The following is a 15,117-nucleotide window of genomic DNA, read 5'->3' as shown; positions in this document are numbered from 1 at the left end:
AACAAATTTTGAGATAATCTGTTTGAATGACTTTCAATCTACTTTTTTTTTTTTTTTTTTTTTTTTTTCAGATAGTAATTGTAAGAGTCTGTTCCATGCTTGGAACACTTTTTGTCTTCTGTCTTCTCAGGTTCTGCAGACCTGGCATTGCCACAGAATATGAGACACAATTTTCCCAATCTAGGTCAGGTGTGGCTGTAATCACTATTTCTCTCCTAGTATCACAAGGTTATAAGTTACACACATTTGGATAAAACTAATATTAATAAATAAAAGTTTGTCAATGCAATTTCTAAAATCTTCTGTGCATTGAATGCATAGATATACAGTGCACCTGTTCTGTCTCTTCACAGCAGTTAAGCTTTTCTTACACTTAAACAGTGCTAAGTGCCGTTTTGGTTTCATCAGTGTCACATTGAGATAAAATATGAACAGCTGGCTACTCTCAATAGGCTTTGCAGGCAGTGCTGGAAAATAAAGATAACTCAATGGAAAGAATGTTTTCTCATGTTTGCCTAAACAGCATTATTAAGAGGGTTAGAGAAGCAAGGCTTCTCCATCTGCATGACACATTCCATTGATTCACTTGTTGGGGGCTTCTTCTCACTGACTCTGACAGATTTCCTCTGCAGTTAATTTCCTTATTTTTTATTTTTATTATATGAAGAAGGTTCTTTGTGTTTCATGTAGCGTATTGAGATTTTTTTTCTGTTCTGCCCACTGAAGAGTAATTTTCCCCTTGTGGCATTTTGCTTTTCAGCAAAAAATGAGATGGCCTTGTAAGCTTTAAGTTACTGTTAATATAAGTAAACTATTTATTCAATATCTGTTTGGCTATCAGTATACAGGTTTTCCTCCACACCTATAAATCCATGAATGCCTCAAGAAGGACCTGAGTGCATAAAAACACAATCAGCTGGTTTAACAAGAGCTCCTTCCTCTCCCTATGTGCCATGAATGACACTTAAAGGCAGCCATGCTGATGGAAGCATATAGACATGCTATCCATATGAATAAATTCCTTGGTTGGGGCAAGCAACTCCACTTCCCAGACATCTCATATGAGTTTTGCTAAAATAAAAATAAAAAATATAAAAAAAAAGAAATAAAAAAAAATGAGTCTTCTAAATTCTATGGTCAATTTCTTAGCACTATAATTTCAGGTTTTTCTGAAGAGCAGTGGTAACATATGGCAAAGGAGCAGTGTTTCAGGCAGACTTTCTCCAGAAGGTATCTTACTACTAGATTTCCACCAGTACAAATGAGCTGAGCTTCCTAACAGTGCGCTTACGTTGAATGGGTGCAAAACAAGTCTAAATTGTGGCTTATGACCCCATTAATGGATTTCTTCATGTACAGAGTACACGAACAGTGATACCTCATACTGGATAATCAAGAACAGCTTTGAAAGAAGGTTTTTTTTACTCAAAGTGGCATAAGATACTGAACTAGAATAGGTTTTGTGGGTCACATTGTTCAGGTCACTACTGTCAGAGGCCTTAACTCTTTATATAAATGAGGTTCCAAACTGGTAAACTTTATCTAAAAACTAGTAGCATTTCGTGGCTTCACTATTCTTGTTGAGTACCACCACAATGAGGGTTAGAAATTCATCTGATTTCTAAGCTGTATTTCTCGTGTCCATCTTATGCCCATGTCAGCATCATTTTTCATCATCAGAAACCCTTTGCCATTCATTTCCTGACATGTATATAGACAGACTTCTGAGTCCCTCTTAACCTCTGTTGTACTATGCAAGCCGGCTATTTTAGTCTCTTCTCATAAAATAGTTTTTCCATTCCTGTGATTATGTTGATCCTTTTTCTACAGTCTACAATGCAAATTAGGCTTTTTCAAGCATGGATGATCAAAGCTGTACCAGATAAGCTCTCACTAGTACTCTGAATAATGGCATGCATGCTTCTAATTTCCACTCCATTCTTCATTTTATCTTAGGATCATATCACTTGGGCAGGGTAGGAAGGTCATAGTTATGATGTGATCAACTCACATGCCAAATTTTTTTCTCTTCTTTTCTTTCTAACCAATGTCTTTCATTTCAGCCAGAAATCCTTGTCACTAGTTTCTATTACCGTATACTGAAGTATACTATAAAATTTAATCTCAGTTCTACTATTGTAGTCCTCAAGGTCATTACTTTCTCTCTGGGTGATATTCCAGTCCTCCTCTACATTATCACTAAGCATTATGTATGCTTCTTTTCAAGAGGATCATACATTAACTCTTCTTCCATGTATCTTTGCCTCATCCTTGTAAGCAAACTGAATTTCAGATCTTTGGCTTTAATTTCTAATTCTTCCTGTACAACATACAGATGTGAAGCAAATGCACAGAGAAGAGGTAATGTATTTTTCTGGGATGACTTTTCAATAGCGACACATTTCTTATGCAAGCAACTGTATTTAGCTCTTGATACCATTCTAGGAAATGACAAATTTTCAAGGTTACTCCTGAATCAAGGACAAGCCAAGATGCATTGTAGATTTGCATCATAGCTGCATTTTTCTTGATAGAAATGAGCATTCTATGTTGTTATTTGGAATAATTTAGCAAATTCATATCTGAAATAATTGTTTGGATATACACGTACGTTCCCAAAGATTAAGTTGCCCCTGTCTGTGCAATTTAAATAGGACTGAAGGATAATATTTTCTAACTTCAATTTGTCTTTCATACAAATATAGAAAAGAAAACTCTTTTAATATAGAAATTCGAAATAGTTCCAAACAGAAAATCTTGATTGTGTTTGTGTAAAACCAACAAAGAAGAATTAATATAAAATCATCTACAACTGCAATGTCTCATATTACCTGCCAGGCTGTTTTTCTGCATGGCATTGTGTATTTCCAGACTGCTTAGTGTCTAAATGCTAACACATCTTATGGAATGATGCACATATTGTAAGCAGATAGTGTTTTGGTAGCATAGTACGTAAATCAAAAAGTGTCATGCGTAAAAATGTAGGCTGTTGAAACTATGAACATTTGCTATAATGATCTCCTTTATTAGTTCAGAGTAGTTAGTTTGTTCCGGCAGTAAATTTGTCATTCCACGGTATTATTAAAAGTTTTGCCCAGCATTTGTAAAACAGTTGTAAGGTAATGGACATTCAGCCCCCTAATGTGCCACTGGGTGAACCCCAAAACAGTTTGTTTTTTATATAGCTTGTAAAGATCTTTTGTTTTTTTTTTATTTTTTATTTTTTATTTTTTTAATTAATAGTGCAAAAACACTCTTTAAAAACTTGTAAGGTAATCACTCTGGGGAAATGTTCAGATTACAAATGTCAGATACGTACACAGTTTCTACTGGAAGTAAATGGGAGTTTAACACCACTTATGCTTTTGAAATTCTCCCTTTGGGAGATGATCTCAATGCTTTCCCTTCTTTCTCTTTGTAAGACAATCCAGAGTGTTCTAAAAGGATCTGTATTGCACATTTTCAATTAGATGTGAATAGAAAAATATTTGTAAGTTGCTTCAAAAATGGATGGATTCATATATCATATAAGAGCTGTCTTAAGAGTTGACAGTTTACTGACACTGTTCTTGTTTTGTTTTGATCAAAATATGCTATATAGAGAGATTTTTTGATTATCTGATAATAATTAATTGGTAATCAATGCTACTGTTTTGTACAACATATTCATAGAAGGTCTACTTATAAATCTGTGTTAAATTGCACATCATTTTTAGTTCCTCTGGATAGTGATAAACAAATTTGTGCATTTGCATGCAGTATGCTCACTGCTATCCATGCACAAAGGAAGAAATAGTTCCAGAGCTGAGTAAGTACAGTCCAAGGACTGTCTTGCAATGACCTCTGAGCAAATTCAGGGTCTTCCAGTATAGCTTATTACAGAAGGGTTACAAAAGAGTGTAAGCAAAAGAGTTAGTTATGGGGGAAGGATAGAGCAAATGCAAAAGAATATTTTAAAAATTTCTGAAGAGTTAAGATGTAGACGTTATTTATGTACTTACAAAAATAAAAATGAAGAGTCAGAATTTAGGGGTTTATGTATCAGAATTCATACTCAGTTTGAAATACAAAAAGGGAACTTCAAAGGCTCTAAGCTCAGATGAAACCTATTGAAATATGATTCAGCCACAATATTTATTTCAAGTTATGTCTTCTATTTTTCTTGCATTAGAATTACCTGTATAATACTGCCTTTCCTCACCTCTAACCTAAAGAAATCATTTTTCTTTTCGTAGGTTCTCAACCTAGTACAGTCCTATGTCACATTGAGAGTCCCCTTGTATGTCTCTTACGTTTTCCACTCTCCGGTGGGTGTAGGAGGCTGGCAGCATTTCGATCTGCAGTCTGAGCTCAGGCTCACTTTTGTGTATGATACTGCCATCCTGTGGAAGGACGGGATTGGGAGCCCACCTGAAGCAGAGCTCCAAGGTGGGTGTCAGATTATTTTCAATCAGACTCATTCTGTTACTGAGAATGTAATTTGCAAACAGTTAGATAACCTTTCAATCATTCTAATACTAAAAAAAAAAAAAAAAAAAAAAAAAAAATCTTTTAAAAATTGCTTTTATTATCAGTTGCAAACAGTCAGTTGTTGCCTAGCGCTCCAAATTCTCTATTGGGTTGTTTATAAAATCCATGTTAAGTTGATATCAATTTTTTTATTGCAAGGGAAAATAACTGCTTTGTTGTGTCTCAAGTACACAAAATTAACTTTTTGGTTTTGATATTTTAAAAGCATTCATTGTGAAACATTCAAAAGAAACAGAAATGCATAATGGGTATAATAACCTGTCCTATGCTTTAGAGTAGTAAACTGTATAAGTAAAACATTCTTTAAATTTAATAGAAACTGATGATAAATGATGTGACTATAGTTAGTTAACACGTCAAATCTATCATTAGAGAATTTATCTTTGAAGAAAATTGATTTATTTTTTTTTAAACGACGTACAGATATCTGTGAAATTTTAACATGTGTACTGGCATGTATGTGCTGCTTTGCTCTTCATATACAAATTTACATAGCAGTGCCCAGAATTAAGCTTTTGTTGTTCCATATCTGTCCCTACCTTAGGTAGAATACAGGTGAAGCCAGCTATAGTTATGTATGTACACTTACACAATCTCAGAACCCTTGTTTGAACATCAAGCGTTTTTGTTTCTGCAAACTCTGTGTCTAAACTGCAGAAGTCATTGCTTCTCAATTTCTGTCCTCATGGTAAGAGCAGGAAATGCAGTGACAAAGGCAATCTGCAGTGCATGAAGAATGAATGTAACTGAGGAATGAACCAGGCCATGCCTAAAAAATAAGCCACATGCCACAAATCTTATCAGTCACCAGATAAGAGCCAGATCTAATCCTCAGTCTCAGCAGTTATGTGGTTCATATATGCCACTATTTTCTCGCCTTTGATGCTTTAATTTTTTATTTGTCTGCTTAAGAAGCTGGTGGCCCCGTCTGTGGAGATACTGAACATCAGCAGCTGTCTTTGAAAACAAGAAGTACAAAACACGTGATAAACACACTGAGGTAGTGGAGGGCAGATGCCCAACATTTACCAGTCCCATTTGGGCAGGATTACTGAGAGTTACTACAGTGCCAGAAATCTCCAGTAATACAAAGCCCATCAGAATGAGTTTCACTGATGCACGTACCCATAAGCAGACTACCATGGAAGCCACAACTACTGCTACTGCCACAATGCTGGTGGGTGCTGCCTTGGGACAATAGGCAGGGAGGCACTCATAAAGAGCATCTTTGACACAGCTTTTATTGGTAGAAATCAGCTTGAATCTCTGGTGAAAACAAAAGTATTTTCCCTTCTACTGAACCTCCTGGCATGCTATTCCTAAATACAACTGCCATCTATCCTGTGGACTTTCCTCAGACTACAAGAGCATCAGTGTGATGATGCTCTTGTATGATAGCATAACATGCTCTAACAGTGATAACATATGTAAAACCATGGCTTTGCAGGGAAGTATGTACTTTGGAAAACTGAAGCATTGTGAAAACTCTAGGTCCCACAATGTAAATTCTTGTTTAAGACAACTCTTGTTAAGTAAGCTCAAAAGATACCAACCTTCCCAAACAGCTGATAAGACAAAAGAAAAGGAAAAGACTGGAGCCAGTGTTTTGTAGAAGTGTGATTTTATTTGTCATCTGCAAATGGAATGATCTTTACTGATTGGCTTCTGCTGCCAGGTTCTCTGTACCCAACCAGCATGCGTATTAGTGAAGAGGGGCGCTTGGTTGTCAACTTCAAGACTGAAGCCCGGTTTCATGGTCTGTTTGTGATGTCCCATCCAGGTAAGCTTAATCTACAGTTTAGCAGTGCTGTAAAAACAAAGACAGACACCTCTCTAAAATTTTGTATCTTTCATTTTTGTTATTCCTGCTGCTGAAATCTGAATTTTTAACGCACTGTGCCTCTCCAGCTAAGGATTCATTCTTTGGTTGGGACTTTTTACGTGTCATTGATGACTGTATTCAGACTTTCAAATTTAATGAAATATATCTGAATTTGATAGAAAGCAAGTAGTTCCACTTCACCTTTCATAAATCAGCCTTTTCATGAAGTTCTGTCCACTAGGGATCTATGAATAGATGTTTTTAATCCAAAAGCTAAGATTAACTATCTATGTATGTTGCCCTAGGGATTTAGGATTAAAATTTATTTTCCAATTCACAACCTTTCTATGTTATTTAGACCTTTTTGCAAAGAGTAAGAAAAGGTCTTGTAAAAGTGTTGTATCACTCTGTTAATAAAACATTCTCACTGCCATTCAATTAGTTATTACTGAGGACCTGATCCTGCAATTTAATCTGTTTAAACCCCACTGCCTTTATTCCGAATAATCACAGGTGTAAGCCTCTCTGTCCAGACATAAGTCTGAGCATGAATGCTGGCAATGGAAAAGATTATCTAACTAAATTAAATCTGCCAAACAATAATGGGAAGGAAAAAATCATTTTAAGAAATCTCTGTTAGTTTAACTCAGTTTTATTAACCTGTATAACTCCTTCATAGTGATTCTGCTTTTTCTCAGCTGTCCTCAGAGTTTTAGCTTTTGTGCTAAAAATGGTAGAGCTGAAAGAGTTACACTGCTAAGAGAAATTATGTTTTGTTCCCTGGGCTGACATTCCAAGTTAAAAACAGTAGGGATTATAGATCCTTGCCATTCCACTCTCACTGTTTTGCCTTTCTGTTAGATTTAATCTTTATACAGTTCTGGTTGTGTAGCCCAAAAGCAACTGTTGAATAGACACTGGAACAAGAGTCAAGGGGGCCTAGCTGTGTTGACTGTAATTGATTTTGTTACTTTTTGTTAATAAAACTCAGTACCCTGTAAAAGAATTAACCACGAAAAGAATCAACCACGGCATTATATTTTATGAATTATTGGGAATGTTTGTCAGTCTCTGAGAGTCTACAGTGAACCACTAAAGGTGACAAATCTATCTCTTGGTATGTTTCTAGCTTCATCTCTAACTTCCATGGTTATGTCAGCTGATCACCCAGGCCTGACATTCAGCCTCAGCCTCATCCGAAGTGAGCCAACCTACAATCAGCCAGTACAGCAGTGGAGCTTCGTTTCAGATTTTGCGGTAAAACCTTATCCTTTGCTCTGTCTTCTCCTGCCCCAGCCTATTGGTTAGGATGTTGGTGCAACACCTCTCTCTCTTTCCCCCCCTAAGGTTCGAGACTATTCTGGAATGTACACTGTGAAGCTGATAGCTTGTACCACTGCTCCACATCAGGAGTTCAGCCTACCAGTGATCTGTAATCCTAGAGAGCCGATCACATTTGATCTGGATATCCGATTCCAACAGGTAGCTTCCCAGTGATGCCTTCTTCATGTTTCCTTTTTATTTTAATTCTCAAATTGTGATAGTGCTAGAAATTGAATTTACTTGTTTACCAACAAACCTCTTCCTAAACTAGTGGGACAGTACATACCCTCTCCTGCTATCTATCTAATCTTATGGAACTTGGAAAAGCTAATTTAGGAGCACAAATGTATTTTTGACCCCAATGCAGTGATAACCTTTGGCCATTCCTCTGTAATAGCCAGTAGAAAGTTCATTGACATTGATTTGGGTGATACTGTAATATCAGCTAACCTAAGGGATTTCTTTACTTATGTGTTGACTTTTGCTGTGAAATAATTTTATCAGATAATTAAGAAAATATAATGCCATCATCAGAAAATTTTCACCTGGCACAAAGATCAGAGATAGGTCTCTAGTATTGCAAGTGGAACCTTCAGAGGAAGATTCATCCAATCCTAAGGAAGGTCTTCCTTCACTGACTGTGTACTGGTAACCTACACTGGTAAATGCTTAGTTTTAAGACTCTGGCATGAAAGCAAGTGAGAAAAATCCCACCCGTGGCAGTATGGGTCTCATGGTAACCTACGGACAGGCACACAGCATATATTTCACATTTCTCTAATAATGTATAGAGAAATGGACACTGCTGTGGAAAGCAGTGACTGAAAAATATCTGGGGGTCATGTTGGATAGTTAGCAGAACATAAACTACCATTTTACAGTGTTATCAAAAGGGTAAGCATGACCTTGGGATATGTAAGGAGGAAGTCTTGTCACTTTTGTATTTGGAGCCAATAAAACCAATACTGGAACAATGTGGCTGTGGTTTCATGCTCATTAATAGTATAGATGTATGCTATTGGATCATCTTACAGTATAAATACAACCCAGATCAGTCAGGGATACACAATCACTTTCCTGTTGAATTAGCCAGAGTACACAAGAGAATGTATGCAGTCTTTATGCTTTTATTTGGCATTATGCCAGCTATGGGAGAACAGATGATTACTGATATGGCATTAAATCCTGGTGAAACAGAGAGACGATACATGATCTGACATGAAACCTGCCTTTTCAGAATTAAACCAGCAAAGCATTTTGGAAAAAAAAAAAAAAAAAAAAAAAAAAAAAAAAAAAAAAAAAAAGAATGACTGGGGTGGGGTCGAGGAGAAGGGGTTTATATTAGTTCATCACTTTGGCTTTCGTCTGGCATTTCTAATCTGCTTCAAGGAGCTCTAAAGCTATTCACAGCAGTGCTGAACCATATCTTGTGTCTGATCCTCATAAAAACAGGAAAGATGTTGATAATGTTAAGAAAATTTGAAAGAACAAAAAATAATTGCAAAAATAATTGGCAAAATAGCTTAGGGAGAGACCTAATTCTATCTAAAGTATAGATAGGGCTGGAAACCTATCTTACTTAAAAGAAGCCTAAGGAACAAATTTCTCAAGTTGTGAGAACTGCCTTGGGAAAATAAAATGGCTACTATAGGGTTTATGATATCAAATAAAGCTTTAATAAAAGCTCTAATTAAAAAAAAAAAAAAAAAAAAAAAAAAAAGACTATGCAAGTTTCATGTACGTAAATTAAAATTAGGTGCAAAATTGCAACAGAGTCATAAATGCCAAGGAACTGTGACCAGTTAGTCCCCATCACCAGTAATTTTCATCAAGACCAACTCTTTTACTTGAGATGCGCACAGTAAAAGGAATTCAGGAAATTTTGCTTCCCTTCATATTGTTCCCTTTGATCACAGATTGAAAGAATATGTGGACTTAAAGCACGTTCCAATAAGATTTTTAGGCATTCTGCATAAATGAATAAGCATTAGTATCCATGTTTTAGAAATAAGAAACATCAGACGGAGAAGTGAGCATGGAAGTTCACACTGTGATGCTGGTTCTTAGACTAGGAGGCACATGCTACCTTGCACAGGCCCGCTGAAGTCAGTGAGTGCAGGTCTCAAAACCAGATCAAAATTATTTTGACTGTAAAATCAAATGATGAAATCACAGAATCATTTACATTGGAAAAGACCTCTATGATCATCTGGCCCAACCTTTAACCTAGTACTGCCAAGTCCACCGTTAAACTGTGTCCCTAAGTGCAACATCTACACATGTTTTGAAGACCTCCAGGGATGGTGACTCAACTACTTCCTTGGGCAGCCTGTTCCAATCCTTCACAATGCTTTCAGGGAATAAATTTTTCCTAATATCCAAATTAAACCTCCTCTGGAGTTGTTTCTCCCACTTCTCATTCTAGTGCCCCAGTTGCTCTACTGAATTATCTTTTTAGTACTTTTAATATGAAACTTTCCATCTTCTTGGAATCTTTGTAATCTAATTTCTTTCACTATTGCTTTCACTGTTCATGAGTGAAAGGCCATTTTAAGAAGCAAACATAAAGTAGAAAAGATATTTTGGTGTTCTGCCTCTGAAGATTTTAGTTCAATATTTCCTTCTTTATCACATATCTGCCCATTTCCTTTTTTCTTCTTTCTGTGGCCCCTGAAGAGGGAAGAAAGTATCCCTTAACACTGAGTATTGCATTATCACTATCTCACTCTGGGACGTCCTGTACATGAAAAGCATCCAACCTGCATTTCTAATGAAAATAATTGCATTTCAACTACTGCTATAAATTGCAGCTGTGGATCTGCCACTGGCAGCACTGAGACTTACGTGTAAAGCTGAAACAAAAATGGTGTCTTTAAAAAGGGTGCCTAAGGGATGTATTTGCAGCCACATGCATAATATTTACCCAGGCCATTGCTGTTACCATTGTTGTAAAGAGTGTGGCTGAAGCCCAGTGCCTTTAGCTGGAAACTTTTTGTTTCCAGCTCAGTAGACATTTATTCTGCCAAGGAAGATCTTGATGAGGCCATGCTTGACTTTTTTTCAGATCCACAGCTGGAAACCAGCTGTCAGTCAGGTATTTGAAGCTGTGGAATTGCAACCCAATAGCCTGAATCCAGGCATTCAGAAGACATTCCAAAAAGATAGGAAATTATTTTTTAATTATTATTATTTCTATGAAAAGGCTATCGGGGTAGGGTTCATTTTTACGAAGAGTGGCAGTGAGTTTATAAAAATGTTTCAGCTATATATTCTTCTTGCCAAATCCTGCTGCTTTGACAGTTTTGGGACTATATTGTGGGAAAGGGATTTGAAGAAGAATAAGCACACATAACTTGTGGCAGTAGTTTCTATTGATATTATTATATCTCATTCCATCAACACCTTGTACAAGGGCTGGCAAGAATGTTTTCATTAGTGTTTTCTGTCCTTCCTTTCCACATTTATAAACATATATCTGTGAGAATTTTTGAGCGTTTTTCTTATTTGTTTGGTGGACTCTTGTTCTTTTTGTTTAGTGGACTCTTGTTCTTTTATCTTTTTTTTTTTTTTTTTCATCTTTTTGAACTGTGCTCTCCAGTGCTTCTGTTCATTATGTTCTTTACTTTTTATTATGGTTTTTCTCTGTATAGGTTGCCTTCTACTTTATGAATTATATGGCCCAATAAGAACCTGCTTCTGATAGTATTGTTTTATTGTTTTCTTGTAGTGTAATCAAGAAAAATCATAGATAACTGTGTTGAATATATGAAGACAAAAGTTATCATAAAACATGCTTAAATGATTTTCACATTTTTCACATGTATGATCTGAGATAAATATACTGATACCCTATGGCGCATCAGAAGAACTAAAACTTTCAAATAACTGGTAGAGAATCAGAGGTGGGACTTGAATATTAGAATGAAAATGGGATACAGAAAAGATGCTTAATTAAATGGAGACTAGATATTGAGGGAAATATTTTCCTTGTGTTATCCACACACAGAAGTTACCCTGGGCACTTTCTTGTCTGGGATTTGGAAAAATGTGGTGGGAAGAAATTAACCTAGAATCCTACATCACGGAGATGTATAACCCAAAGAATATATGTGTGTAAAATATAGAGCAATATATTTCTAGTGCAAAGAAAACTTTATGGTTAAACTGTTTCCTTTTATGTAGATATGCAGAGCTGATGAACAATGTATGCTACGAGAAGATTGGGTTGTGTTTTAAAAGTGATTAAGGAATGCTTGTTGAATAGCTTTATGCTGTTGTGTTTTAGGTTAGTGACCCAGTGGCTGCTGAGTTCAGCTTGAATACCCAGATGTTCCTCCTCTCCAAAAAGACACTATGGCTATCTGATGGCTCAATGGGCTTTGGGCAAGAAAGTGATGTTGCTTTCTCAGAAGGTAAGATTGTGCACAGTTCATAGACCTCTAATATGTAATCCACACTATCAGGATCCTGTTTCAGTCAAAACAAGCTAGGAGTAAGGGTTTAACTTGCCACTTGTGTTCTTTTTCATTTGCCTTTCCCACCTGACACTTTACATAAGAGCTATTGGCCAATCTACACTGAAACTGTTATGTCTAAGGGTAACAGTACTGATGCCATTTCTCATATACTGAGCTCTTTATAAACATTGGCTAATATTAAGAACATTCCTACTTGATAAGTGAATGTTACACAATCTTTTTGTTGTGGGTTAACATACTGAGTCTGGCTGAGATGGAGCTGACTTTCTTCAAAGCACCCCATATGGTGCTGTACTTTGCATTTATGCCTAAAATATTGTTGATAACACTCAAATGTTTTGTCTATTGCTAGCACAGTTTCAATGCTTTCTCCTTCCCCCCTGCCCTCCATCAAGTGGGCCAGGGATTGGAAGGGGATGGATCGTGACATAGCTGGGACAACTGACCCAAACTGACCAAAGTGATATCTTATACCGTATAATGTGATGCTGAGCAGTAAAAGCTCAGGGAAAGGAGGAGTAGGCTAGGGGGACATTCATGCTTATGGTGTTTTTCTTCCCAAAGTAACCGTTACACATGCTGAGTCCCTGCTTTCCAGGAAATGGTTAAACATCTGATGATGAATGGATTCTTCCTATTGTTTCGCCTGTCTGTGCAGCTTTTATTCTCCCTATTAGGTTGTCGTTAGCTCAATTCATGAGTTTTCTCACTTTCCATCTATTTTCTACGTGTTCTGTGGGAAAGGTAGGCTGAGTGGGTGTTGGCCAGGGTCCACCCAGTGCAGTGCAGTTGATAACAGAACAGAAATCAAAGTCAAAGCTAGGATGAACACTCAGAATTCCTGCTTGCCTAGTACTGTGTCCAGACCCTCTAGAAGAGAGAGTTTTTGAAAAACCTTGTGTGAAACATAAGACCAAAACTGGGCTTCACTCAGTACATCTATTGGTGAATTTTCTATGACCTAGGCAGTCACTCAATTTTTCTCCTCTTTTTCTGTGTCTCTTTTGCTGATTGATCAGAATGCCAACATCTTGACTCCAAGACTGTCTTTTTCTGATAAGTTTGCACAGTCTCTTGAACAGCAGGTATCTGTCTTCTCTCAAAGTCTACAGTTACTACAAATTGTGTTAAAAAAAATGCACCGCTTCTCCTTTCCTTCTCCAAATTCTCATCCTTCCTAATCACTTTCTGTCATGTGTACTGACCACTGTACATAATACACTTTTCTTGCCTGCATAGTAGTGGCTCAGGTTATTTGTATGGGCCTTGCAAATATGTTTTATCTTAAATCTTATCAGACAGATGAAATGCAATTACACAGTAGGGAGCCTAGTCTCCGAACATGCCTCTGTTACTTTTCATAATGTTCATGTCACTTGTACAGTATGCTGCCAGTCTGACCAAGTATAAATAAACTCTTATCCAGCCTGAACAGAATTCTGCTGACATAATTAAAAAACATCTCTTCAACAAGTTGCATTGCTGGGAGACCAAAACCTCCATCCCAGTTTGCTGTAGAGTAGTACATGTTTCTTTAAGTCATTTTTTGAATGAAGACCTGAATATAGTCCAGTATTTAAAGCAGCCTTTGAACTGGTTCAAGTTACAGCAACAACAAATGATCAACTACTGCTGTTATATGGCCCAGAGTGTGAGGAAGAGCATGTGTTCTGATCATAACCTTTGACAACACCCTGTGGTGGAAGCTGGGTAGCAAGTTGTCTGAAATAGACTCTGGGTATAGCTGTAGGCAGACTGGGAATCTTCAGCTTGGACCTTTGAGGTGACCAAAAACTGCAGTCAGATTACCCTGCACTAAGCTTCTTGACTAGGCTTTTTTATTTAGCCTCACTATTATGCTAAATGTTCCAGTGTAATAGGATGTGAACCACTTGCATTCCTTACAGGTGATATCATTTATGGTCGGGTGATGGTGGATCCAGTGCAGAACCTGGGTGATTCCTTCTACTGCAACATTGAGAAGGTTTTCCTGTGCACAGGAGCGGATGGATATGTACCCAAATATAATCCATCCAACACTGAATATGGGTGCCTTGCTGATTCTCCATCCCTTCTGTACAGATTTAAGATTGTCGTAAGTGTTCTAATTCTGGGAGAATGCATATATTTATCACTTCTTTTTTATGTAAAAACAACTCAGAAGAAATAAATCTGTGTTTTACAAATATGTTTTTTTTTTCCTGTATGACCATGTAGGACAAAGCTCAACCAGAGACACAAGCCACAAGCTTTGGAAATGTGCTTTTTAATGCAAAACTTGCCATAGATGATCCTGAAGCAATTTCTTTAGTAAAACAACCAGGTTCTGATGGATTTAAAGTGGACTCAACTCCCCTGTTTCAGGTATGTTTTCTGTACCTTGGTAACAAGAGCACTGAACCAAAAAAAGAAACTCTTGCAAAAGAAGTGTTTTTAAGTTTAAGTCATGTTGAAGTCAACAGAAAGATTTATTGTGATTTCAGTACAGTTAAACAGGATTATAAATGCTTACAAATTTCTAGATGAAAAATCTGGATTACTTATTAAAAGATTCCTATAGGGATAATACGCTTTTCTTCTCTTTAATTCTGTAGTCTACCAAGAAATTATACCAATGATAGTTAAACATTTCCTCTAAAAGCATAAGTTTCTTGTTGCACAGCATTGTTTTATTCCTGCACATCACTTGTCTAAGACAAAAAAAAAAAAAAAAACACAACAACAAACATAAACATTTATAGCGAACTTCATCAAAATCTGATTGATGTTCAGCATTTTCTGTGCAAGTCATTCTCACAAACATGCACACTGCAAAATACCTAAGCATTGGAAATCATGAAATTGAAAACTAAAGGGTACACCTATTTCTTAATTCCATATAATTGTTCAGTTGTTTGCTTTCATCCTTTAGATCTATATGATCCAGCCAGCAGTTATCTCTTCAGTATTTATCTTCTCCTTAGT

The 15,117-nt window shown here is 36.7% G+C and overlaps 1 protein-coding gene across 1 annotated transcript in view; it reads left to right on the top strand.

Annotated features, from left to right (window-relative positions):
• The window catches only part of FREM2 (FRAS1 related extracellular matrix 2), a 122,852-nt gene that overhangs the window by 106,628 nt on the left and 1,107 nt on the right, over nucleotides 1-15,117 (top strand). The window contains exons 17-23 of the mRNA XM_032206794.1: nucleotides 4,236-4,428; nucleotides 6,206-6,310; nucleotides 7,482-7,609; nucleotides 7,700-7,834; nucleotides 11,961-12,087; nucleotides 14,061-14,248; nucleotides 14,371-14,517. Coding sequence (XP_032062685.1) covers nucleotides 4,236-4,428; nucleotides 6,206-6,310; nucleotides 7,482-7,609; nucleotides 7,700-7,834; nucleotides 11,961-12,087; nucleotides 14,061-14,248; nucleotides 14,371-14,517 — 1,023 coding nt within the window. The remainder of the gene's footprint in view (nucleotides 1-4,235; nucleotides 4,429-6,205; nucleotides 6,311-7,481; nucleotides 7,610-7,699; nucleotides 7,835-11,960; nucleotides 12,088-14,060; nucleotides 14,249-14,370; nucleotides 14,518-15,117) is intronic.

The sequence above is a fragment of the Aythya fuligula genome, chromosome 1 (genome assembly GCF_009819795.1).
Source record: "Aythya fuligula isolate bAytFul2 chromosome 1, bAytFul2.pri, whole genome shotgun sequence".
In the NCBI taxonomy this organism is placed as follows: domain Eukaryota; kingdom Metazoa; phylum Chordata; class Aves; order Anseriformes; family Anatidae; genus Aythya; species Aythya fuligula.
The sequence above is the reverse complement of the archived record's forward strand: the minus strand, read 5'-3'. Positions and strand labels throughout refer to the sequence as shown.